General features: G+C 37.1%; 1 protein-coding gene across 4 annotated transcripts; it reads right to left on the bottom strand.

Moving 5' to 3' along the window:
• Positions 1 to 2,128: 2,128 nt before the first annotated feature.
• On the bottom strand, positions 2,129 to 26,520 carry LOC134540404 (uncharacterized). 4 transcript variants are annotated; one of them, XM_063383120.1, is made up of 5 exons: positions 26,128 to 26,501; positions 25,274 to 25,521; positions 6,215 to 6,315; positions 5,970 to 6,048; positions 2,129 to 4,071 (listed from the first exon to the last, which is right to left on the bottom strand). In XM_063383120.1, the coding sequence occupies exons 4-5, from the start codon at positions 5,994 to 5,996 to the stop codon at positions 2,524 to 2,526; spliced, it is 1,575 nt and encodes a 524-aa protein (XP_063239190.1). In that variant the 5' UTR covers positions 5,997 to 6,048; positions 6,215 to 6,315; positions 25,274 to 25,521; positions 26,128 to 26,501; the 3' UTR covers positions 2,129 to 2,523. The 4 variants fall into 4 exon arrangements, with proteins under 4 accessions (XP_063239190.1, XP_063239192.1, XP_063239189.1 ...); XM_063383122.1 differs by lacking the exon at positions 25,274 to 25,521 and having other exon boundaries at positions 26,128 to 26,520; XM_063383119.1 differs by having other exon boundaries at positions 25,274 to 26,509.
• Positions 26,521 to 26,878: the final 358 nt, after the last annotated feature.

Below are 26,878 nucleotides of genomic sequence, written 5' to 3'. Positions count from 1 at the left end.
ACCCGCCTTGGAGGCTGATTTCAGGAAAATTCCATGCTCAGTTAATGTGTATGTATATAAAGAACATCCCTGCCGCGTTTCAAGTCTGTACCTGTAGACATATACTTGAAAGATGACCAAGAGCTTTCATTTTTACCTATAACTAACAAATTTAGATCAGTCTTCCTTATTACTTTTTCAAAACAATAAACGTTTTTTTTTTAATTTCATAATAATTTTTAACTGGCAAGCTAAAACCATTTTCGTCTTACATTTTTATTAATTAATTAATGTCTGCAGTTCTGTGGCAGTGCTATAGTGCTAATGTGCTGTGGTAAACAATGAAGTACAAAATGGGTAGTGACAACTGTATCAAACATTACGACATTTTATTTTGAGACTAAAAATAATCAAATCAACTTAAAGTTTAAAAAACTAAAAAAAAAACTTTTATTGTTGAATGAACTAAATATTAAAAAAATAAAATTTAAAATTAAGTTTTTTGTTCAAAAGCCAAATAATGCACCACAACTCTGTATAACTAAAAGCGTGGGGTGCTTGATTTCATTTGTCTTAAATTTTCTATAAATAATTTAGGATGTAGTCATTATGAAAATGAATATATGAAATTAATAACAATATGAAATTTAAAAAAAAAGTTATGACATGCTTGACATCATTTGTCTAAAAAAAATTTATTAGTAATAACAAAATGATTTGTAATAGATTATCTACTACTAATTTTAGGATATGGTCAATACAAAAATTGTAGGATATAGACATTAAGAAAATTTTAGGATATAGTAATTTCTAAAATTTGAGGATAGTCACTAAGAAAATTTGAGGATAGTCACTAAGAAAATTTGAGAATATAGTCATTTCTAAACTTTGAGGATATAGTCATTATGAAAATTACTATATAAACTTAATAATAATAATAATAATAATAATAATGAACTTAAAATTACTAATTGGGAGCTGGATATAGTTTGCCTTCAATTTTATATTACTAATTTTAAGACATCGTTATTACTAAATTTTTTGGATTTAGTCATTATGAAAATTTCAGGATTTAGTCACTACGAAAATGAAAGAAGAGAGCACCCCCACGCTTTCAGTTATAACAGAGTTTTTTATTCCAACAGCTTTTAGATATAACAGAGTTTTTTTGGCTGTTAGACAAAAAACTTAATTTTAAATTTTATTTCATAGCACAGCTTTATTTCTTTACAAATATCTGAAATCAGAAGAAAAAAAACTTAATGTGGCAGCATCTAGGAGCTTAGCAGCCAGTGAAGAACCAGCAAGTGTGTTTCCTGATTACGTAAGTCAGAAGCCTGTTAGGCATACGTTGGAGAAATGCCATTCTTGAACAGAATCATTCATGAAAATTGAGTGACTTGGTTTTGCATGACATCTAACTTAAAATAATGCTCTTAAGATTTATAACAGCACCAAGTTATGCTTTGCTTCGTATGTAAAACTACAGACTTTATTTTTACTTTTTATAATTTTCAATGAGTTCAGCCTTACTAAAACTTTCTAAATACTCGTAAGCTTCTACTTGCAACAGTAAATAATCATTTCAAAATGACCAATAGCTTGCATTCATTGTTATGAAAGAGAATGGATTTTGGTTTTTCATTTATACTGTGATTAGGATAATACTGTGTAATGCAAAGCAATATTATGCTTTATAAACCTGTACTTAAATTGTATTTATACTTTTTAAATAATATTAAATTTTTAAATACTAGTAATTGAAACACTCAACTTCTATAAACATTTGTATATTTTTATAAAAGTTTGTAATCAATTTGAATTTCAGATAATTTTTAACACACTTTCAGTTTAGCCTCTTTGATAAATAAACATAAGCATATTTTAAAAATAATAAAAATGTCTAAATTTAAACTGTATTAAAAAATGTAATGGGGAGACTAAAACCTATTCTGTAATACCAAATTTCTTCCAATGCAATGACTTGTATGAACAGTCATTCTGTACCAAAAAAAAATTTTGAACAAACAATTTTGGATTTGTGAGCACTAAAATACAAATATTGTTATGCTAACTAACCAACAAATTAAAAATAAAATATGAAGCTTTTTAAATTTGCTATTGGTTACATAATGATAAAAAATTGCCCTTTTTAAATATGTTGTGTATTTTTCAATTCCTGAAAAACAACATATACATTTTTCCTGCAACTGAACTTGTTATACATAACCACGTTTTGGATCTGTCTCTACCAGACGATTACATAACAAAATAAATACAGATTTCAAATACAAGTAAACATTTTGAGAGTTCTTGGATTTTTGGCTGCAAAACAACAGAAATGTTGGCAAACTCTTCACTTTTGATGCTGCAAAAACCCACAAGCCCAGAAACCTCAGACAATGGCTGGGGAAACCTACGAACCATTCTTAGCTTCATTGTGCACAGATATTTTTCAAATATACAAAAAAATAAAAACAATTATGTACATAATAGCAAACAACGACTAACACTCGTGCTGCCCCTAGTAAAGTGAAAAGCGCCTCATTCCTGGTGACGTTCGGCAAGTTTCTTCCGCGCGTAGTCAGCTATATGGAGCACGCCCCACTGCGGGGAAGCTACGTGCAAGTTCGAACCGCATACTCGGTTGGAGTTGATGACCGGGTTGTGGAGCTCCGTGATCTGGGTCGAACAGGCGGCAGCAGAGTCGCCCGAAGAGGCGAGCTTTCCGAGCCAAAACTCGTTGCCGGGAAAGGCGTTGCTGTCCCAGGCGTACGAGACCACCAGCAGTTTCCCGTCGTCCGCGCCGGGCAGCTTCTTGTGGGGCGGACTCTTCGAGAAGGCGACCCGAATGCCCGATTCGAACTTCCCGCCATTAGACACTCCACCGCAGTTGCTCTCGCCGAACCACCCGAAGTGCAGGTCGGAGACGTGCGTGAGTCTGTCCTGGAGCCGCCTCACGCACTCTGCAAAGGCGGCGAGGAAGACTCTCTCTTGGTGCTTCGAAACTTTCCAGAGGCCGAGGCCGATGCCGACCACGTAGACGTAAGCAGTGGTGTTCTTTTCGACCGCCCGGGTCTCGGCCTCCAGCAGCAACGTCTCTATTGAGGCCGACACCCTCTTCTTGAAAATCTGGTTGTCGAATATGCCCACGTCCTTCGGCAGCTGCACGTACCTCGTCTCTTCGGGCTTGACTTTCTCCCCGACTTTCTTCTCCACATCCTCGTAGAGGGGGAGGTGAGGAGACACGCCGTAGAACTGTGACCAGATTTGTCTCCAACTGTAAGCGATCTGCTGCGACAGCGATGCTAGCCCCGGAGCGCTGCTCGGGCCATAGCCGTTGCCTGCCACATTCTGGGACTTGGTCACCATCACCTCCTGCCACTCCATGAAGTCCGGCCGGGACAGCCTGGTGCCTATGAGGCCGATGACGACGCCCTGCCTCTGGATGTCGCCGGGCGGCGCCACCTCGCCGCGGTTGTTCCGGTTGCCGTCGTTGACGAACACCGAGTGGGAGGACACCGACAGGAACGCGGACAGCTTCATCTCCTCGTAGCTGAGGCAGTTCACCAGGACGAGCGGGGCCTTCTCCTTGTTGAAGTTCTTCCCCACGGTCTCCCAGCCTCCCTTCCCCGTCTTCCCGTTCAGCAGCAGGTAGTTGTCCTGCTTCCCGAAGAAGGACACGGCCCTCTTGTCGAGGAACCGCTGGGCCAGGTCGACGATGCCCATGTTGGTGTAGACCACCTTCTCCAAGGCGGTGCCGTTGAGCTTCTTGTGCACCAGGAAGTTGACGAAGAGGGGGAGTGCGGACTCGTGCAGGAGGGGGTAGGCGGAGTTGACGTGGTGCTGGAGCTCAGCTCGCGTGACGTCGCCGGCCTTCAGGATCTCGCTGCAGCGGACCGACTGGACGGGGAACGGCCGAGGGAACTCCCTGGTGTCCTCCAGCAGCTGCTCCAAGGACACGTCGGGCGGGGACACGACGCCCACGCAGTGCTTCAGGTACTCGCAGAGAGGAGCGCCACTCTGCAGGGTGTGCACCCGGGGCAGGGCTGCGCTGTCGTCGTCCGGTTCCATCTTCTTGCTAAGCCGGTTCTGGTCAAAACATCCAAAACCAAATAGATCAGGCGATGCCGCAGTTTCAATCCAACACGTCAACAAGGTGAAGCTCTTCAGATTACTAGACCCATGATTATCTCTCGGGTTCATGCATGAAAGCCATATAAGTAGGGACTGTAAAAATTCTGGTGTTTAATGACCTCAAGGATAGACTCTTCGATCATCTGCATACTCGGGCAAACGTCAATTGTTCTTTGGCTGCTGACTTGTGAGACGTCTCTGCTCTGTAGAATGTTGGAGCCAATGAGAAACCCTCAACCAAAGAAGTATAAAATCACAGACTACCTCACAAGTCCGCAGCCAATGAACAGGTGACTTTTCCCCCAGTATGCAGAGGACTGTGGCATCTATGCTGTAGGTCACTGTGACCTAGAATTGTTCGGGTCTCTAGTGACTAGGCACGGTGTCTGCTCTTATGAACGGCCATGAACCCTTTAAAAAAATGTAACTGCTCGCTATTCTGCCAACCACGACAGAAAGAAGGAATTTTACTAGAATCCAAGATGGTATAATTCAAAATGGTGGGATTCTCTATAATCCAAGATGGCGGTCGGAGTCATCGTCCAATACGGTGGACCCCCAGCACCATGGACCCTGGGCTCATAGTCCCCAGTATATACTCGTGACAAATTAGCATATCTAAACAATGAGAGGTAGAGGTTAAAGTTAAACGAATAACAAAACAAGATATTAAAAAAAACTTTTTTAACGAAGTGAGCATGTAAGCTCCAGTTCTGAATATGGCATATACACGCATAAAGCTTGGAAATATTGTTAATTATGTTTATTTTACAGATGCTGGTCAACTACTTACCACAAAAAATATTTTTTTTTCTAGTTAACATGTTCTCATAACAAAAAAGATTTGGACTCACAGTTAACTTTCTGCTTTCCTAACCAAGAATGAATGAATTCAAGACAAGCTTACAGCAAGAAAGGCAGAAAGAATGACTGTTTTACGACAAATTCCTTAGCACGAGACTGCATTGTAAAAAAAAATACAAAATAAAAATAATAATTATCTTCCAACTGCATCATCAACCTATCAAGACTGTGACACAAACTTTAATATTTTTATGCGCAGTATAATGCATGCATTTAATAATTTGTATGGATTATTTTTAGAGTATTTTAACTCTTAATGAGTATAAAAGCAGCCCTTGCTATATAAGTACACACGTCTCTGGTTAAAAGTAAGCTTTATATCCATACAGGGTGAGTCTGAATTCGACCGACAATCAACTGCCGGTTCATTACAAAAAATTCTAAAAACATAAATTTACGCCCTATGGTCTAAAAAGCTTCCCAATAATGGTATGCACATTTGGATTTGGAGCTGAACAAGTATTTTCATTTCAAATAATAGAGAAAGAGTTTAAAAGGGAACACTGTGTATCTAAACAAAGCTTAAATTAACAAATTCCTACGGCCACCGATCATTGAAATAATTGGCAGAAACACAACTATTTTATTATATACTTTTTTATAACGCGATGTTACACAGAACAAAATTTCCTGTACTTTTAGAAAATATTCCTTTGGAAACCAGTTGCCAAGAAATAGTTCGTGACACTACAACAAAGCTATTGCTAATGTTGTACAACAAATGGCTATGGTTATTTTTCCGTACTAGAAATGCGTTTTTCAAGATAATACTGAGTATTTATTACGAAAATTTGCGAAAAACTTTATTATTTGAAATAAAATAAACTTTTTTTTCAGCTCGAAATTCGAAGCCGTATGGCAGCCTTGATGGGCACCGCTTTAGTCCATAAATAACATTATATTCTTTCATTTTTTTTTGTGATGTACGTGAAACCGAAGATCGATGCGCGAATTCTGACTCACCCTATACATTGCCGGCTGAACTGTACCTTTGCCTGAGGTTGCTTCCTCTTCATGCGTGGACGATGGATGAATGTAACAATGCTGATTTCGAATTAACTAAGCCCACTGAAAGCAAAAAATAAATACATCATAAACGTTAACACACAATGGGCCTGTACAGACTTGTCTTCGGGACGTGAATGTAGGGCATTTTGTTTAGGTAAATTTACAGGTAGGTCCCCATAACAGATAAAACCATTACTAAAGTTGCTAGGAATTAAATTATACTCACCCCTTGTGCTGGTGGGAATGTGAATACCGTACAGCGTATGAAAATGCTACTTCATCAGCAACACCACCGCATGCTGCCTCAGTTCTGCGTCAACACGTGCGCTGCAAAATCACAACAAAACAAACATACATTAAAATTAACGTCTAAGAAAAACGTCTTGTGTGTTTCATAACGTTGTGTGTTTCAGTTGCATCATGTGAGAACAATTTTTTCTAAAACATTAATTAATCAAGAGTTATCTTGGGATCCACCATTAGTCAAGCTCGGCTCTCTGACAGCCATCTTGTAAAATGAAAACGAAGCAGTGAAAGGGATTGATTTCGATGAGATTTCCTAATTCGCAGAAAATTAAGGAGGGGGGTTAAGAATTAATATGCTCACAATGCTAAATAAATAAAACCACAAAATAACACTTTCAACTATACGTGGCTTATGTGTAATTCTTTTGATGATTTTATTTCGGGGAAAAGGAAGGGGGTGACAAGAAATTTTCCGTACCGTGTTCCACCCGACATTGTTATGTCACTAGATACATGTATTGGGGGGGGGGGGGGGGGGGGGACAAATTACAAGGAATATGTAGCGAATCAATGATTTTTTTTTAACTCAACTGCAAAAGGGAAAACGTGGCGTACGTTGCCGTGATGTATTTTGTTTTCTCGGCGTACTCTCGTTTCCTCCCACTAACTCGTTCTAGCAATAGTCCATTCTCATCTAATAGTCCACCGTCCCTAATGAACCTTATGCGAATGAGGCCGAATACAAGCATTCATTTAACGCAGTTGTAAATGAACGGAACAATTTACGAAATATCTCGACGTAGTGCCTAAACCAAATAAGAAATAGGGTTAGGAAAAAAAACTATTTTTTTTAAGTACCCAGAACCGTATTTATAACACATATAGACCTACATTACAATTTTTAAAGGCATTTAGAGCATGTTTAACCACCCTTTTTTTATTTTATAATATAATATTTATATTAACTACATCGACACGAGAATTTCGGCAGAAATTCATTTCCGATATAACAATTTTTCCCAGTGTATGCTTTCAAATTCTTTCCTTTAGTTGGTGAGAATGATTTTTATAGAATTTTTTTTACGATTTCAGGGGGAGAGGGTTTATATTCACCATCCCCCATTTCCTGCTACGCCCCTGCATGTTTCTGATGCAATAATTTATTTTTACACTGAAAACTACCCAGCTGATTATGAGAAAATATTTTTTTCCTGTATATTATTTCTCTTTGTAACAGTGTTCCGTACGTACTTACTGTGTTCTTCAGTGTTAAAGAGAGTAAATATTATTTTGTAACGAGTTAATAAAAAAAACTGCAAATAAATAACCGTCCTAATCAGTATGAGTTCAATATTTGTCTTAAAGAAAAAATAATAAAATGAGTATTTTAGACGGTCATTTTTTTAAAATTGATTAAGTTAATTTTATTCACAAATCTGCCGAAGCGAGCAACGAGCCTTACACCTCGTACGGTCCAGCTTCTAACTATCACCGACAGAATTCGCTACTCACCGCAGGAGCGTACATATCGATCGGCGGCACTGTTTTTGTTCGGGAACATCATAAACTATGTGTGTGTAATATATACATATACATATACATATACATACATATATATACATATATATATACACGCACAAAAATATAACAATATATAAAAACAAAATGCATACAAATATATAAAAATAAATATAAAAATGTTGACGTAACGAGTCATAGCGGTCAATTCACAACTGTTTATTCTGAGATTTTAATTATTTTCTGTCTGCAGATATTTTCATTTATTTTATTAAATTGTAGAGCACCACTCTGAACTGCTTTACTCTATGGCACTACACCAGCCACGCAACAATAGCCTGCAGTCTCTAGACAGACTTTATTTTATTGTTATTTTAACAAACATTTGTTTCAATTGTTGTAATATTTCTAATTATTTTTATTTTGAAATTGGGAGTTATTATTTGCATTTTTTGTGTTAATTCACATCCAAATAAAAGTTTTCTGTATTTGACGTCTGTTGGCTTGGGTTCACAGATGACCAATCAGGATGCTGTATTTGTTTCTGGCACTTTTGGATGATTCGAAATTGGAACAAAGTTAAAAAGTGACGCCATTGTACAAACACACTAAAAGTGTCCGAGTGTGAAATCGTGTGTAATTCAGCTTATTTATTAGCAAAAAGTACTGTAATTTGCCAATTTTGACATTTCATATTACTAGTACAGTTAATAGTGCTAGGATAACCCTAGAAAGGGTTATGAAATAGGAGTGATCTACACACAAGAAACGCAGTGAGTTTGATTTACTTTCCGGCAACGTAGTTTGCATAATAAGCATGTTTCTAAAATGTTACTTCACTTTATTCTGCGGTTTCACGTTCACAAGTTTGATTCAACACTAAAATGCCTATTACTATCCATTCTGCATCAGCCAGACTGTTTTTGAGAACTTATCTTATGCGGTCTATACGGCGTAATTACACAGAGTTAAGTTTGTTTATACTCCCCAGTACCGAGTAGTCGCAAGGATACCGAGGTTTTGGGCCTACCCTGAGTCTTCTAGCCCGGCAAATACAAAGTAAAGATAAGTACTTGTAAAAATCTCGACATTGATAAAACAGTAAGATAGCTCATAACAGACATTTATTTTATGAAAACGATATAAAATCCTAAGTCACTGAGAATTGTGGTACCTTCATACCGAACGTTTGATAGTTTCTATGTGTACGACGTAACTTTCCGGTTTATGCCTGTACAGTCTCACTAAGCTGGATTTATTTTATTTAGTGACACATTTAATTTACTGCTTGAATTTGTAACTCAGTGTATGAGTACAAGAGTAATGTTTATTAAACTAACTTACTAATAATCTATCACATCAGCCCCTAAAGAAATAAATTTTATTATTCAAATTTCTAGCATTTGTTTACATATTTTTTAAATTACCCTGACCAACTACAATTTTGTGTTTTCGGTTTCCCATACATTTTACATAATTGCTGTGTATATTTTTAAGTAGAAACAATTCTCTGACCTTAGATCAATATAACCTAAATCTATTTGTCATCCCTGATCATCACTATAAGTTATCAGTAGTAAAAATGTACTAAAAGTACCTGGCGCCTAACAGCATATTATACAATTATTTTTATTACCACATAATTTGACATCCTGAAGTAATGTAGTGAAGCCTATGCTATATTATACATAACTATAAAGAGAGCCGGGAGCGCCTGAAAATATTTTGTTAAACAATTGATTTTAATGAAAATAATATTCTCCACTTAACAAATAGTGAAATACGCCCTTATAAAACAATAACTATGCTAGATCTCAGAATACTATCTCATTCCACCAGCCAATATGTCAAAAACTGTAACAGTAGGTAGGTTTGGTTATGTTCTGGGACAGTGGCTGGGGGCGGGGGATTCAGGGATTCGAGGCGGCCATTTTGGATGACGTCACTTCCAGCGGCCATCTTGGATTTGAATTTGACCTTTGACCCCGGCGGCCATCTTAGATTCTGCCATTTTGTTTTCTAGAACATTCCACCGAATTATGTTGTCACATCCACCATCTTGAAAATCCTCAAATATAACTTAGAAAATCGGGAAAAAATTTATAAAAAATATAAATAAAATTTTAATTTAAAAACTTGACTTCATCATCGAGCTCCTCACTCCTATGCGTTGCACTTTTCGTTACAATGCCATCATCATCAAGCTCCCCACTCCTACCCATGCATTATAGTCTGCTGGAGGCAGCCATATTGTTTAGTGGAGACCGCCATCTTGATTTCATCTGATGGATGTCGTCATAGGGTGTAGGTTTCTAAAGTATGTTAGTGTATGTAAGGTCGAGTTTATATTTCCTACAGTGTTATGACCCTAATACAAAAAATTCACAAAGTTTGTTAAAATAAATCACAAAATCCAGTCATTTTGTTGTTGTGACCACCATTTATTCTTAAAGACATACAATGTATGTAGGGGTGTGTTTATATTTCCCAACAGAGTTGTTATGAGCCTTATGGACAAACCATTTTTAAAAAATCCACAGTCATTTTTTTAAGACCGCCATTTTTTGTTAAAGACATAGTCATTTATATGGTTATGTGTATACTCTGTGATATATGTTATCATATATCAAAAGAATCGACTCATCGTTGCGGATGCGATGGTTATAGTAATGATAATTTAAAAAATATTTAGTTAATTAAATTTATTACACCATCTTAGTCATCACAGGACTAGAAATTTTTTCGAAGTCCTCACACGTAAGTAATATTTTTATTGATGTATCTTCTAAGCAGTAACATGTTTGAGTACCTACTAGTGTTTAAAAATCTGTATGGAAGCAGATATTCTTAAATGTTTGCATATAATTTCATTGTACTTTTCAAAACAAGTCCATGTTTGCGTACATGTGTTTAAAAAGCTGCATGGAAGCAAATATTTTAATGTTTGCGTATATTTTTTCATTTTCACTCTTTTTAATATGATTACCTTGCGGAATGCAGGTGTTATGTTAAAATAATAAACCATTTGTCGGTAAAATCATTTTTATTGAAATAAAGCCAGGCTTTTCACGACATAAAATCCTCAAGAAAAGAAAAAAACTATATAACCTAAACGGAAACTATATAAAAAAACGGAAAATATATACAAAAAACGGTAACTATATACAACAAAGTCTCAGCGTTGCGGATGCGATGGTTATTGTAATAATACTTAATAACTTTTTCTTCCATCAAATTTAATTTAATTATTTACTACATCATAGTCGTCACAGGAACCAGAAATTTTTCAGAGTCCTAACCCACAAGTAAGTATCTATTCTAAGTAGGAACATGTTTGCGTACACATGTTTAAAGAGCTGCACGGAATCAGACATTTTAAATGTTTGGGTATATATCCACCCGCTAAAATTTTTAATAAAAGAAAAAACACACGCAGCTTTAATCGTTCACGAGAATATTGTCGCGGGTTGAAATTTTGCAGGGTTGTTGAAATCAAATTTAGGGACTTTACTGACGGGACTCTGGGCTGGCTGCTCTGTTCACTCGTCAGCGCAAGTGGCGTGACCATGTAATTGGGGCACGGGGCCGGCGCGGCGCGCTGCGGGCTTGCAGAATTTTGTTTGTTTGTTTGGCCGCACGCTGGCGCAGCCACGGGCCGCAGTTACTGGGGCGCGCTGTCGTAACAAGCCGCGCGGTGTGGCCTGCACATTGGGGTAGAGGGGGGGTAGTCTTCCCAGATGTTCTAGTTAGTTGTTTAGTAAATTTGACTTCAATAACGAGCTTTTGTTATGGTAGGCGCGGCAGGGCGCGCGAATTTAAGCGCAAGTGATTGGTGACTCGGGGCTCACTCAGGCGGAGGCTATGCGTCTCACCTGTGGTCACGAGTTGTTAGTTCGTTCGTGATGTAGGAATTCAAGCTTTCGGGCGGAAGCTATGGTCGACGCCAGAGGCCACGAGTCGTTTAATTTAAGTTAGGTCATAATGTAGTCGTCAAGCTTTCGGGCGGAGGCTATGGCCCTCGTCAGGGGTCACGCGTCATAGTTTTTAAAATGTAATGTTCGTTCGGGATTTCAAGGGCAGGAGAGGCCCCTACGTTATTTTTTTAAAGTAATCGATCAAGAAAGGCTTTTCGGAAAATGTGAGTATGGACTTATCTTTGTTTTAATTTTAAGTATTAATTATGATTTGAGGTATTCGGAAGGACTAGGGAAGTGTTTAGTGAAGTTCTCTCATTCTCTCTCTTGTAAGGTCGTTCAATCGTTAAGGAAGTAAAGAGATTATTGTTTTAAATTGTAATCCCGCTATTTAAATGTTCTTTAAAATGATGTTGAGTATTTGACTTTAAGAATAAAATAATTTTAATTAAGTATTATGTTATTTTGCAAAATCTCCTTAGTTCAGCTCTCACCAGACATCCTGTACGGGATGACGAACCTATGATCCTAGGTACAGTAAAGTATTTTATGAAGTTAAGACTAGTTGATGCCAAGCGAGTTGTTTCTATGTAAAGAGCTACGATTCTCGCCCCCCCCTCTGAAGGTGGATCGTGACAGAAATGGTGGAGGCGCCGGGTAGGTTCTATTTCTGGAGAGAGAGAGAGGTAGATTTTTATGTTTATTATTAAGTTAGTTTCAGCTTCTGATAGCAGGTTATTAAGAGTTTACTTGAGGAGAGGATTACGGAATTTTAGTCTATAGTGGAGGAAGTCTTTGAGATTTTTTTTTTGACGTAACAGATGTTTATTTGAGGATACTTGTAAGGATAAAGTTTATAGTGATAAGTTGTTTTAAGTCGTTGAATTTATTGTAGATTTATATCGGGGATTATTACGTGAGGAGAATACGTTATAAGTTAAATGCTTATTAGAGATAATGCAAGTGGTTTAATTTAATTGAAGTTCATTTTAAGATTGTAGGTTAAGAGAATTATAATTTAAAATAAAGTTTTTTGTCGTAAATAGGAATTATTTTCAAGAGAAGTTTGTTTTGTTTTCGTGCGCGTAGGAGACGAGACGTACGAATTAAATCAGTCGAGGGAAGGATAAACGTTAGAAAGGAATTAAAGAGAAAACGAGAGTTTATGTAAAAGAGAGTTATAGAATTTATAGTGATGTTTTGTTTTAATTAGAAAAATGTTGAGAGTTGTTTCAGAACGACACGTCAGTGGACGTGGCAGAATGAACACGTGACGGGGAGGTGCTGAGACCTAGCGGAGAACGGAGGAACCGCAAGCGAGGGTTGGCGCACCTGATGGAATTCGGTGACGTCACGGGCTCATACGGAGACGTGGACAGGCCGTGACCTTGTTTTGATCAGCTGTACGGTAACTTAGCGATAAGAAAATAGACTATTGGTTAAATACATTTAAATTTAAGTGTGTTTTAGGAGAAGAGGAACTTTCAGTATGTAAGTAATTTAATTTAAGAAGTGTATGATGTATAGGCTAGAAGTGTTTCGTTGTAAGTTGTTTATGTTTTTGTTAGTTAAATTCTACCTCGGTTTTAAAAATATTTTTTTGGGATTTGTAAACATTATTAAGGAGGTACACTATAAAATCGATAAGCATTGAGAAAACTGGGAAGGCTAGATTTTGTGTGTAGAGGGAATTTACTCCAAAAGAACAGAGAGACAAAATTAATGTTTTCATTAGGGCGAGGGACCCTAAGGTGAGGCGTTGTGTCCCTGGGAAGAAAGGGAATTGTAGCGCAGACCATAGGAGATGGGCTGACTACGGAATTAAGGGTCAGGAGAATCCTGAGAGTTGTGAGTAGTTTGGGGCAGGAGTTCCCCATGGTAGTACCGAAGTGGCTATCCTGTATGGGATAGGGTACCATTTCAATGAAGTTTGTTGGTGGGGTTAGAGCCCCCTGTGTAGTGGGCCTATAGCAGATAGGCACTACAGTGAAATTTTTGGTTATTTTGTGAGGTAAATTCCCTGGAGGTTAAGTAAGATTGGATTCAGTTAGGAAGGAGGGAAATGAGAAACATTGCTGTAGAGAGTTAGTGTACTTGCCTAATGTGAAATTGAATGTTACTAAATTAATTTAGGAGAAAGTTTTGTTCGGTAAATAAATAATAATGGAAGATAGCTAGATAATTAATTAATTTTTTTTGAGTAAGGTGTTTTAAGTAATGAAATAAAATAAGGTGAAGTAATTTGAATAATTGGGGAGGAGTTTCTTTAAGAGTTTAGATAATTGTTTTTGAATTTATTGAGATATTCAGCCAGTGGAGTTTGAGTATGAGAGATACAGTGAGATTTCAAGGAAATTGGTTGTTTATTAATTAGGACGAATGAGATTTTATGATTTAGAGTCAGTAAGCATAGTTAAATTTACGACATAATATTTGTTGACAGTTTACAGTTATTAAGGAGAAAACAGAGTAATCTATTTATTTTTATTTTAAGGGTTTGAAGATAAGATTATGAATTTTTTTTTTGAAAGTTTCTTGGGCATGTTTGAATAATTTTTATTTGGATTTTAAGAAATTACAGAGAAAATTTAATTGATTTACATTAGTTTGGAAGTATGGAGGTTTAGTGTTCGATTAGCCCTAACTTGATGGTCGGATCCCAAAAGAATGCCGTAAAACCGATAGCCAATTGAGAGGAATGCGGTAGGCGCTTGTGTAGAGAGGGGTTGTGGGAAAACTCCTTGGGACTGATGGCAGATCAGGGGCCCTAAATAGTGTGTGATGCTGTAAAACCAGTGCAGAGAAAGCCTGGTATGCTTAAATTTTTGGGCACAGGTTATGTAAACCTGGGGTTCCATGGGATTTAGTCATGTTAGCTGCTGTGAGACATTAAGATTTCCAGGCTCCATAGTAAATTCAATGTAAATTTTTGTTTTCTTAAAATAATAAATTTGTTTTTAATTTATTTGAGATATTTGATTTGGAACAGTGAATACAGACCCCGAGGAATAAGAGTTATGCTGTGAGAGGAGAAGGTGGTAGGCCTAAAGGGTACAGGCACCACAGAGGTTATTTGTATTGCATAATTTAAATATAAGGAAACTTGAGAATTTGAAATTTTGTTGTTGGTTTGTACACCCATAAGAAGAGTATAGGCAGAATTTTTATTGTTATGAGATGTCTAATTTAATTGAAAAGAAGAAAGTTTAAAGATGCAAGGTAACATTATTATTGTAATAATTGAAAGAGATTAAGAGGTAGAGAGAAATAGGCAGTTTTTGTTTGTAAGTACTAAAGTTTACATATAGAAATTTAGTAACTAAGAATGAATAATAAGTTAAGTCTAGTGTAAAAGTTTTTTTTTAAGTTTGTTAAGTTAAGAGTCACAAGTAAATTTTTTTTTTAGAGAGAATGTCTTTGATAGGAAGTATTAGAAACTTATGGGAAGTTTAGGGTAACATAAATAATGTAGGTAATGAATAATAAATAGATGGTAGGTCTTAAGTTAGGATTAACATTTGAAGCAGAATTTAATTAAGAAGAAGGAAAATAAATAGGCCTAATGAAAAGAACAAAAAAGGATTTTATGGTAAAGCATTTTTTTTAAGTAATAAACAATGAATAATAATGTTGTTTCAGGGTAATGTGTACTAATAATACAATTTTTTTTTAGGACCAAAGAACAGGAATTATGTAATTTAAATTAACATGTATTTTTGAAACTGTTACAGATTCCTTAAGATGAGCTGAGCAGCAGTCCAGTTTACAAGATGACAAGAGTTCGAGAGACAAGATACAAGATCACTGAAACAAGAGCCAAGACTGAAGATTCAAGAGAAGAGAAAGCTGGCAGCCATGGACTTACAAGTGGAGATTAATAAGGTCATGTAAAGTTTTATTTTTTTTATGGAAGACAGTAACTGGAGTTTTTTTTTGTTATAAACATTATTTACAGAACTTTTTAGGTTATAGTAATGTAATGGAACTAGTGAGTTGTGGTAGCTGTCAAAAAGAACTAATACCTTAAGTTTAATTTTTAAAGTTAATTTTCTTAATTTACAGAGGGATTAGTAGTTTTTTTTAAACCTTATTTAGGTTGGAATTTAAATACAATAGCTTATTATAAATGTGTACGAACAGTTCAAGTTCACAGTACTGATAGGTAGGTCAGATGATCTTATTGATTTTGATGATTTGTTGTTTTGAGTTGATTTTTAGGTGTTGTGAATTAGACAATGAAATAGTTCTGAAAACTTAAATTATTTCAAGCTAAGAAATAGTAAAGTTAATTGTAACTCAAAGGACACCAGAATTTAATTTTTTTTTTGAATTAGTAATGTTTGAAAATTTTATACTTTACAAGAAAGGTTATAAACAAACAGATCGGATGGAACAAGGATGCAGTAAATCACAATTTCATTTAGAATTATTGATTAGCTTTTGAGGTTATGAAGTAAAAGTAATTATAATTTAAAAGTTTGAATAAAAAAATGTTTTTTTTTATTTGTTTGAAATAGAAAGTTTAAAAGTTAATTAGTCATGATCTAGGTGGGTGATGGGGTGGGAATTGGCCACTCTTTTTCCCTATAACCTCCCTAACATGGCCTTCTATTACATCTAACAGAAAAAAAAAAGAAGAAAAAGAAGACTTATTATTAGTTAGAATGTTTTTTTATGAAGATACCTGATGAACTTTTTTTTTATTGTTGGGAAGAATAGTAGCAAGATTAATCAGATGTTTTACTCAGAAGAAGAAGAAGAAGAAGATAAAGCAGTTTTATGACTCGACAAGCCAGAGATTGGTGTTTCCCCTCTGCGCTCCTATTGACTACGTTGTTTACTCTCATGGGATAGCTGGTTCGGCACCATGGAGAGAGATTGGTGGGCATTGTGGTTGCCCCCAGAAGAAAAGAAGAGTAGAAGAGGTTATGGGTGGGTCATGTGAACTGACCTTCAACCCAGTTACTTCGTGGGGACTATTTGCTGTATAGAGAAGATCAAGACTCAAGAGTTAGGGAAAATTATTGGAGGTCATGTTTCCCTTCCTTAAGTTTTTCCTATCAAATTATTTGCCTGATTAGATTATGCTAAGGGTGGGATACTTTATGTTAGCAGTTGAATTAATTAATTTTATTTTTTTGTGTGTTTGCATCCTTGCCCATCGATTGCAGTTTAGTAGTTAGTTTTGTATTTGTCAGGCGTGATGGTAATGCCTGTTGATGATGTTTCAGAATTGTAATCTGTTCGTGATGAGGATGGCACAACTCCGAAGCAGATGTGGGGAGAAGTTGTGAGCTGCCCTGGAAGCCAGTCCAGTAGCTGTTGGAGTTGAGTGGTGTTTGCTGATGGCCAGCCCAGGGAGCTACTCTTCTCGACAACACTGACTTCGAGGAGTTGCACCAACCTTCACGAGATAAGAGTTTAATTAATTGAAACACTGTAAGGACACTTAATTTTTTTTGAAGAACGAAAGAAGTATGGTAATAAACGGAAACCGAAAAAAAATAATAATAATAATTATCAAGAATTTGCACATTGTTTAACGAATACTGAGAAACTAAGAACAGTAATTTAATTTGTAAAGAGAGCTTCACTAACAGAACAATTTTTTTAGAATTGAGAACTCGAGCCTCTGAAGGTTCCTGTGAGAACAAACCAGATAAAAGTTTTACATTTAATTTTATGAATACTTGTTGTTTTAAAATAAATCTTATGCAGAATCTAGATGTATGTTCAGACAGCAAGGAACTAAGAAAATTATTATTTTTGTGAAATGAGGAATTTATAGTTATGGTTTAATGGAAAAAGACAATTTGTAATTTTGAGGTAGCTCGATGGGGCTCGAGCTCTGTGAGGGGAGGGTTATGTCGCGGGTTGAAATTTTGCAGGGTTGTTGAAATCAAATTTAGGGACTTTACTGACGGGACTCTGGGCTGGCTGCTCTGTTCACTCGTCAGCGCAAGTGGCGTGACCATGTAATTGGGGCACGGGGCCGGCGCGGCGCGCTGCGGGCTTGCAGAATTTTGTTTGTTTGTTTGGCCGCACGCTGGCGCAGCCACGGGCCGCAGTTACTGGGGCGCGCTGTCGTAACAAGCCGCGCGGTGTGGCCTGCACATTGGGGTAGAGGGGGGGTAGTCTTCCCAGATGTTCTAGTTAGTTGTTTAGTAAATTTGACTTCAATAACGAGCTTTTGTTATGGTAGGCGCGGCAGGGCGCGCGAATTTAAGCGCAAGTGATTGGTGACTCGGGGCTCACTCAGGCGGAGGCTATGCGTCTCACCTGTGGTCACGAGTTGTTAGTTCGTTCGTGATGTAGGAATTCAAGCTTTCGGGCGGAAGCTATGGTCGACGCCAGAGGCCACGAGTCGTTTAATTTAAGTTAGGTCATAATGTAGTCGTCAAGCTTTCGGGCGGAGGCTATGGCCCTCGTCAGGGGTCACGCGTCATAGTTTTTAAAATGTAATGTTCGTTCGGGATTTCAAGGGCAGGAGAGGCCCCTACGTTATTTTTTTAAAGTAATCGATCAAGAAAGGCTTTTCGGAAAATGTGAGTATGGACTTATCTTTGTTTTAATTTTAAGTATTAATTATGATTTGAGGTATTCGGAAGGACTAGGGAAGTGTTTAGTGAAGTTCTCTCATTCTCTCTCTTGTAAGGTCGTTCAATCGTTAAGGAAGTAAAGAGATTATTGTTTTAAATTGTAATCCCGCTATTTAAATGTTCTTTAAAATGATGTTGAGTATTTGACTTTAAGAATAAAATAATTTTAATTAAGTATTATGTTATTTTGCAAAATCTCCTTAGTTCAGCTCTCACCAGACATCCTGTACGGGATGACGAACCTATGATCCTAGGTACAGTAAAGTATTTTATGAAGTTAAGACTAGTTGATGCCAAGCGAGTTGTTTCTATGTAAAGAGCTACGATTCTCGCCCCCCCCTCTGAAGGTGGATCGTGACAATATTATGCTACAAACAAAAATACAGATTCACATTTGTACAGCATTAGATGTTCCCCTTTCTTCACGAGAGAGACCACATCCAACACATAACATTTTACGTTTCAACTTAATGTCTGATCGCTATAGTGTATATGATGCAGTTACAACACTCACCTCAGCCATTACCTACTGTCGCTACGAGCAAAGCCATTACCTACTGCCGCTACGAGATGCACTTCATATAAAATGAAAATAGTATTTTTTTAAGTCGTGGCAAGAAGTCGAAGTAAATAAAATATCAAAAAAATATTTAACACTATTTAATAAAAAAACACACACTCCTTCACACCATCTTCTCCCCCTTGTTAACACAATACCATTCAGAGGGCGTTACCGACCCCCTTCGCAACACCCCGCTCCGCAGTACTTTCCATACTAGCCATCAATTACTCTGCCCACACAACTATACAAGCATCACGCAGCTACAAAGTCGATAATTGAGGAATAAGTGCCTAATATACCCCCACCACAGCAGCAATATCCTCCACAGTCAGAGTGGAGGTGTTCACAGGTACATCTGCGATGTCTTCCCTGGACTCTTCGTCTTCATCCATCGCAAGAGCTTCTTCCCGACCGCTAGCCTCCTGACAGCACGCATAGAACTCCTCAACAATTTTCTCATAGCTGGCACGACACATCTTACAAGCTCTGTTGATAACTGCGAATGATACATCCTAAGGGTGCAATGGTTCAACTGTCCCCACCTCTCTACCCTTTCTATTGCAGTCCTGTGTCGGTTTGTGTTCATTTGATGTTAATTCGCTGCGTTATTTGATGTGCAGTGGGTTCAGAGGTTCCGCGTTTCTACTTCTACTATTTCAATCAATGGCTTCACCGGTTTCCTCATTTTGAGGGTTTCCCACAAAATTCGCCTTCAGTCCTGAGGATGCCTCCTCAATACACTACTTCCTGCACTTCTCAGCCCCTAATGTTTAAGGGAAGCAACAACTTTAATTTCTTTCATTTTATTAATAAAGCATTGAAAATTTTGGGAATTATTACAGTTTTAAAATAATGGTAAAACTATGTTCTTATAATTACATTATGTACAAAGGGCCCTTTTTTTTTTATCCACCCACATGATAATGTCGATTAATTGCTGTAATCTCATATGAAAACCAAGATATAAAAACCAGCAAAATATATAGTACATTGTATACAAATTTGTTGTTTTTTATAGCTTATTTAGTGTAAAATTATGGTCATTATAAGGACTCCGATCCACTTATTAGTAAGATAGGTTTTGTAAAGAGTCTCTCAACCTCTGTTTTATATGTGCTTATATAAACTCATCACGCATCCAAGCCTTTAGATTAATTTTTCATAACCGAGGGACCGTTACAATTAATAAATTCCAACGAATATTTTACTAAAAACTTTTAACTTTTTTAATTTTAACCTCTGTTTTTATGGTAATAGTTCGTTTCATCAAAAAAAAAAATTGCCAAAGGTTTTAGATACAGTTTAGTCGTTTTACAATAAATTATAATGTATTTGAAAGTATATATATTTTTAAAAAAACCTAATTACATTTTGTCCTTCTACCCTTGTTATTTCCATCCTTTGCAGTATTGGTTTGTATAATCAAAAATTGTTTGTGACAAAAGATTTAGATAAAAATTATAAGATTTACAAATAATTTGAACGGATTTGATAGTGTACCTACTAAGGGAGTTACGATTTTTTTTTAATTTCAACACCTCATTTTTTTCAACCCCTTGCAGCAATGGTTCGTCTAATCAAAAATGTTTCAGACAAAAGTTGTAGATAATAATTATAATTTATAAGAATTCGATGTTGATTTTTTTTTGTCCTCCAACCCTTTTTATTCTACCCCTTGCAGTAATGGTTGGTCGTAAAAAAAATTATTTCAGGCGAAAAAAAAAAAGATAATAATTTAAGGTTTTAAAGTAAAACAGACCGAATTTATCAGTGTACATGGTACGTAATTATGATTTTTTTTAATACTACCCCTTAATTTTTCAACCCCCTTCAACAATGTTTCGTCTTATCAAAAATTGTTCCAGACAAACGTTTAAGATAAAAATGTATAGTATTTACAAACAATTTGAACGGATTTGATAGTGTACATACAAATGGAGTTAAGATTTTTTTTTTTTTAAATTCTACCCATTATTTTAAACCCCTTGTAGCAATGGTTCATCTAATCAAAAATTCTTTAAGACTATACTTGTACAAATTCGCTGTTGTGCCTACGAAGGGAGTTGCAATTTTTTGTGTCCGCCAACCCTTGTTTTTTTTTTTTTTTTTTTTTCAACTTCTCGCAGGTACGGTTGGTCAATTATTTGGACAAAAGATTTTGGTATTACTCTTATGAGTTATAATGCGTTCAAACGGATGTGATATTTTCCCTATTATGGGAGTTACACAGATATATCTGTTTTTCAAAAATACCTTCCACATTTACACCGCATTTTGTCGGATATTGCCCATTAACGATCTCGACCGAAATTTTCCACTATTAGATTTTATGTATCCGTTTGGAAGTGATTTGAGAAAAATTGCGACAGTTATAGTGTCCACAAAATTGTGATATATTATATATATATTATATATATATATATTGTTACGAACGCGATGTACCAGACCACGTGCCAACTTCGGAGCTGGCTGGCGGCCCTGCCCGGCCACTGGCGTCTCGCGCCATGTCACATGCCGTCCACTGACGTGAGGCATGCCACGCGTGCCTGGCAGGATTACAAGGGTCGTCGCCACCCCTACCCCCCTCCGCTCCCCGCGTATCGCCAAGCCTCGGCGCTGTTATCTATCGCTGAGCGACCTTCAAAATTCTGCGGGCCGCCGCGCGGAGTGGCGTGAATGAACGCCACCCTTCTGGACTGTTCGAGCGTCGGATCGGCCCGGGATTACGCGACTCGTCACTGCTGCTCTCAATGACGACCCAGTAGTACTTACGTAGCGACGCCGGCCTCCGCGGCAGTTCCGCGTGTCCTGTGACGAGTGCCGCGAGAGTGTCACGACAGTTCTGAGCGAGTTCCGAGAGTTCTGAGAGTTCCGCTAGTGAAGGGACGTGCAACATCGGCGAAGAGGGTGAGAGACCCCCTCGAGAGCGGCGCGACGCGGAGCGACGGGATCGAGAGAATGCGACTGAGTGGCGCAAGACTGTGTGTGTGGACAGGCGCGAGGTAAGGGGCGAACCACTGTCGAGCCTAGCTCCAGTGAGGAGTGCGAACTGTGGAACTTAACAGACATTGAGTGACTTGCGAATAAAAATTGTTAAGAGCTAGTGATTGGTGAGTGGACATTTTTTAAGTACATATACATAGATATATATGTGTATGTATATATATATACACATATACATAGATATATATGTGTATGTATATATATATACACATATACATAGATATATATGTGTATGTATATATATATACATATATGTCTGTGTGTATATATATACATATGTGTGTATATATATACATATATATATATACACTTGTGAGTTAACGATGGTTTTGGGGTCTATGGACAGTCATAACGAAAAACTATATAAAAAATTTGAATTTCCGAAAGTCGCACCATGGTAACGGCTACAATAGGTAGTACATTTTTTTTTTAAATCTACTTAATATAAACAAATTTAAAAACTATATAATAAACGAGAATAAAAATTAAAAGGCCGGCGCGGGTACTGACTTGAAGTTTTTACCGCCGTGAATTCTAATTACTTTATTTATTATCCATCATCAGAAATGGTCAAGCACCATTTCCTCAATGTTTTGGTTGTTGCAAAATTGGGATGGTGAGGTGGAAAGTGACTTACTTGTTAATCCCTTCGCAGAATGCCGTCTCCCAGCAATTCCTCAGGCCTGGCTTTATAAACTACTTAAGAACAACGCCAAGCTCGCAAGAGTCAAAATTTTAAATATCAACATATTATTAAGAGTTCCCATTTATAAACTATGACGCAACGCCGAGTGTTGTTCAACGTCTTGGCTTGAGTTTCCGACGGCCATATTAGACGATGAGTGTTCCGGGAACTTTTAGAGACACAGACGTTATGTGCGTAGAAGTCCACAATGTTCGTTTTATTATGTACATCATGTTAACACTCGTCAAACTTTCATACAGAGGAAGAAAATATCGCTTTTAAATCTAATATCTGATCGTTTATTTAGTTTTCATGATAAGTACGTATTATCAAAAGAATCACGGGGTAGAAATTTTTTAATCCTGTTTTACAATTTTAAGGTATAGGGTTGGTGACGTCTTGCGACTTGCGTTCGTTCCTAACTCCATGACAAGAGGCCTAACAAAACTGATGCGTATTACAAGGGTAAGTCCGATCCACGCTTATAAGGGGATAGTGTTGGATCGGTGACAGATCCAGTGGCGGTCCAAAGGAAGGGGGGGGGGGGAGGGGGGAAATGGAGAGATAACATAAAATTAACTACAATAGGTAGCATGAGACTTTTTTCGAATTCGTTTCAATTTTTCGTATAAGATGGTTATTTTTAATTTTTAGAGCAATGTACTGTGCGTAATTTAAAAAATCTTCAGTGCTCTAAAAATCAGATAGAATGAAAGTGTTGATAATGGCTTTTCAAGACGTCATGATGCTTTAAAAAATATATTTTAAGCGGCTACCCCGCTCATTCGTAGTTGTATCAGCCGCTGGTTCGAACACAAAAGTCAGCATAACCATACAATGTTTGCACGCATAATCACACAACATAAAACCAACAAAATTTCAACAGCGAAATATTTAAATCTGCCAAACAACTTTTTTTTTAACGAGATCCAAAATTAAATTAAAATATGCGCAAAAAAATTCCTGACGCGTCTAATACAGGATGATGGCCACACAAATCTGTAGAAAAATTACCCTGACTTATCCATGACCAAAATTACCAATTTCCCTGAAAACATTTTGAAAATATTTTTCATATTTTGCAATTTTCTGAAAGAAATAAAGACAATCCAGCATCCAAAATCCCTATACTGTACTGATTCAAACAGAACCTTTCATATGCCCCTTTACAGTGTATGACTATGCACTAAACACCATCTGAAAAAAATTGTGTTCAAAGTCTGGTTGATGGCATACCAGAGCATGAAATTTCCATCTGAAATCACTATCACTAAAGTATTTCCATGACTTTACCAAGTTTTAAAGTATATTCCCTGACTTTCCCTGACCGATTTCAACTTCCCTAACTTTCCAGAATGTGGGCACCCTTAATATATATGTAGAATTGTTCTGTGTGTAAGCACAAGTTAACATAATTGTTATTATAAGCGATAGCATCATCAACCGCGAAGAAAATAAAATGAACTGATTTTCTTGTAAGTGCCACTACACGTTTTGACTGCAGAACACGTTCATCTCAATTTTATATGGGGTGGTTAAACAATCGTTAATTTTCCTGGGGAGTTAGCTAATTATTCGAACCAATTCTTCGAAGCTGAGTTTATAGGAATGAATAAAGGTCGGTTTCTGGCCAACAAAGTAAAATTTGTTCTACAAGAACCTGCATTAATATCAAATTAAATAAGGTAGTATACTTGCATGCTTTACTCACGGAAAAAAAAAAAATCTTCCGATGCGTGTCACTCATTTCTTTGATCAAAACCTAAATGATTTAATTTGTTAACTTCTAGGCTCCTTATAGACGTCACTGTGTACACGAATGGCGTTTCGCGTGACCAGAAGTATTGATCGCACGGACGTTAAGAAAGAAAAAAAACAACAACAGAGAATGTACGGTCAAAACACACCGGGACCGTTATTACCGGAACACAGACGCGACGCTATGGCCGACCACCTACTTCCTACCGAGTCACAAGTCACGTAGGCAACTTCATGCCCCCCCCCCCCCCCCCCGCTTTTTTTTTTAAAGAGTTCATTCCTGGGATCGCTGGCAATTATGTGTTTCTATCGCTTTCAGTTCACTTGGTTCTCCTTCTACTTGGAAAATAAAGGATAACATGTTTGATATTTCGGCCACTGAATGGTAGAGCTAATATTTTTCGAAGTCAATTAGTTATATTTACTTCTTTACCCTGCCTTGCATTTCCTCTCTCTCTCTCTCTCTCTCTCTCTCTCTCTCTCTCTCTCCCCCCCGGTTAAGTTAAATATATAAATAAAATAAATAATAACTCTTTCAGCTCGTTAATAGACACGGCTCTCAAATAAATTATGTATCTGTAATATTTTTTTATGTAGGACCTGTGCCCTATTAATTTATTTTTGTATTTTTTTTCCCCGTAGCAGTTCAGCAATAATAAGGGTTTTAAAAAATGAAGACAAAGCTCTAAGAGATTTTAACATTTACGTCGTTTAGCCCACGGCCTCAAATATTAACAATACGCAAACTTACTTAATAAAAACACTTTTCGCAGCTGGTTACTTGAAAACGCAACAGGGGAGTTTACAAGAAAGTGTCAAAATGCTAGCTTCCGAAGTGCATTTTACGTTCCATTCGTCGTGGAATCGTTTAAAATGGCGACAATTTCCCGAGTGTCGACGAAAGCAGAAAAGCATCACCGCTGTTGACCATTTTAGTGTTGTTTAAAGTTCTTTCGTTTGCTGGAAGCCTCCAGCTTCTCTTTTCCTGACATCGACTTACCTTTTCTTTTCCTCGTCTCAACGTCCCGTTCAGAAGCTTCGTTTTTCACACGAGTCGAAACAAAAATGCATTCAGCATCCCTAAGAACTTCCTTCGCCTACTAGTCACTCGAACACAACAGCGTAAAAAAAAAAACTGCTGAACTCTGTGCTCACGTACGCTCGCTTGCCTAATGGCCGATCCTATTTCCTCTTCGTCATGAGACCTGGGTTTCACAACTTTACGTCAAGCTAAAAAAAAACAGTAGCCTACACGACACGTTTCAGATTCACGTCGACCCCCGCCCCCCCCCCCCCCTTACCAGGCAGTATAGTTATTAACAAACAAAACAAAAAATCAAACGCAATATTACCACCTCTGTACGTGGCAAGAACGAAACGAGGTCGTACCAAGCTAATCAATCATTCCTCGTTATCGTCAGTATATTGTGTAATAGTATAGACACAAAACTTGATAGAAATTATATTACTTACTTCTGTTCTTAAATCCTAAAAAAAAGACATGATTCATCACATACAAATTAAGCATCTATAAGGCTGGTCTGTTTTTGTGCGCTGTTGTAGAAAATAAGAAAAATCCCTTTTATCGCATATGCAGATGATAAATTACTGAGGCACCCTAAAAAAATTCACTAACTTTTTTTTATTCTTGTCCAATTACATGCGTTTACGCGTAACTGTAAATTTAGGAATTGTGAAGAGATCCGTCTGTTATCAAAATAACGTTTCAGTATTGGAATTTTTTTAAATTTGAAATATTGGGCTTAATCAAACCATCAATAAGTGGACAAACATGAAATTCATAATTTATGCACGTTAAAAATGACACGCTTAAAAATTGGGACATCAGCTCACCTTTTCAACGCAACAAATCCATAATTATATAATGTATTTGCAGAGGAAACGAGGAGACAGCAAGCAGCTGATGGATCTGCCTAAATGACGACTTGAAAAATACCGTTGGGATTTTAATCCGCACCACGGCAGCTTGAGGGCAGCATGTTTGGTGAAGCGATTGCCCGGTTGCTGCGTTGTGCAACTGCCGCCTCTACGAGTAGACTGCATCATGTCGACGAATAAAATTTACAACGCGAAAACTTGCGTGAGATATATTTTTCCCGACACAGCTGTACGCAGTATACGTTAGGCAACGAAGTGCATTTAGTCGGCCCAAACTCGTAACGGTTAAAATAATACACGCGAACGTCATGCCGCCTGTACTGTCGAAACCAAGTGTACAAACACACTGCTCGAAGCGCCACAGCTTTCAAGCGTCTTTAGCGGGAACTAAAGCCTCACCACAGAGCCACGATGGATCGGTTAATAAAAATAATTTTGTGTTTCGTAATCCTTACACACAAATTGTAGTAAAACTTGATTACTTTCAACATTTATACTTTTTTTTAGTTACTTTAAGTTTATACTTAGCTTAGAAACGTATTTCGTATTATCTGTAAACTTTACGTTGAAATAAACACATCTGAAGCTCCCATGTCTATAGTCATTGATCGACGTGTACTTAATATTTGTAATATTATTTTTCTTTTTTTTTCCTTTTGTTGATGGAAATGACAGATTTTTTTAAAATTAAATTTAATTTGTGGAG

This window comes from Bacillus rossius, chromosome 16 (assembly GCF_032445375.1).
Source record: "Bacillus rossius redtenbacheri isolate Brsri chromosome 16, Brsri_v3, whole genome shotgun sequence".
Classification (NCBI taxonomy): domain Eukaryota; kingdom Metazoa; phylum Arthropoda; class Insecta; order Phasmatodea; family Bacillidae; genus Bacillus; species Bacillus rossius.
Note: the sequence above shows the minus strand (reverse complement) of the source record. Positions and strands in the feature narration are given on the sequence as shown.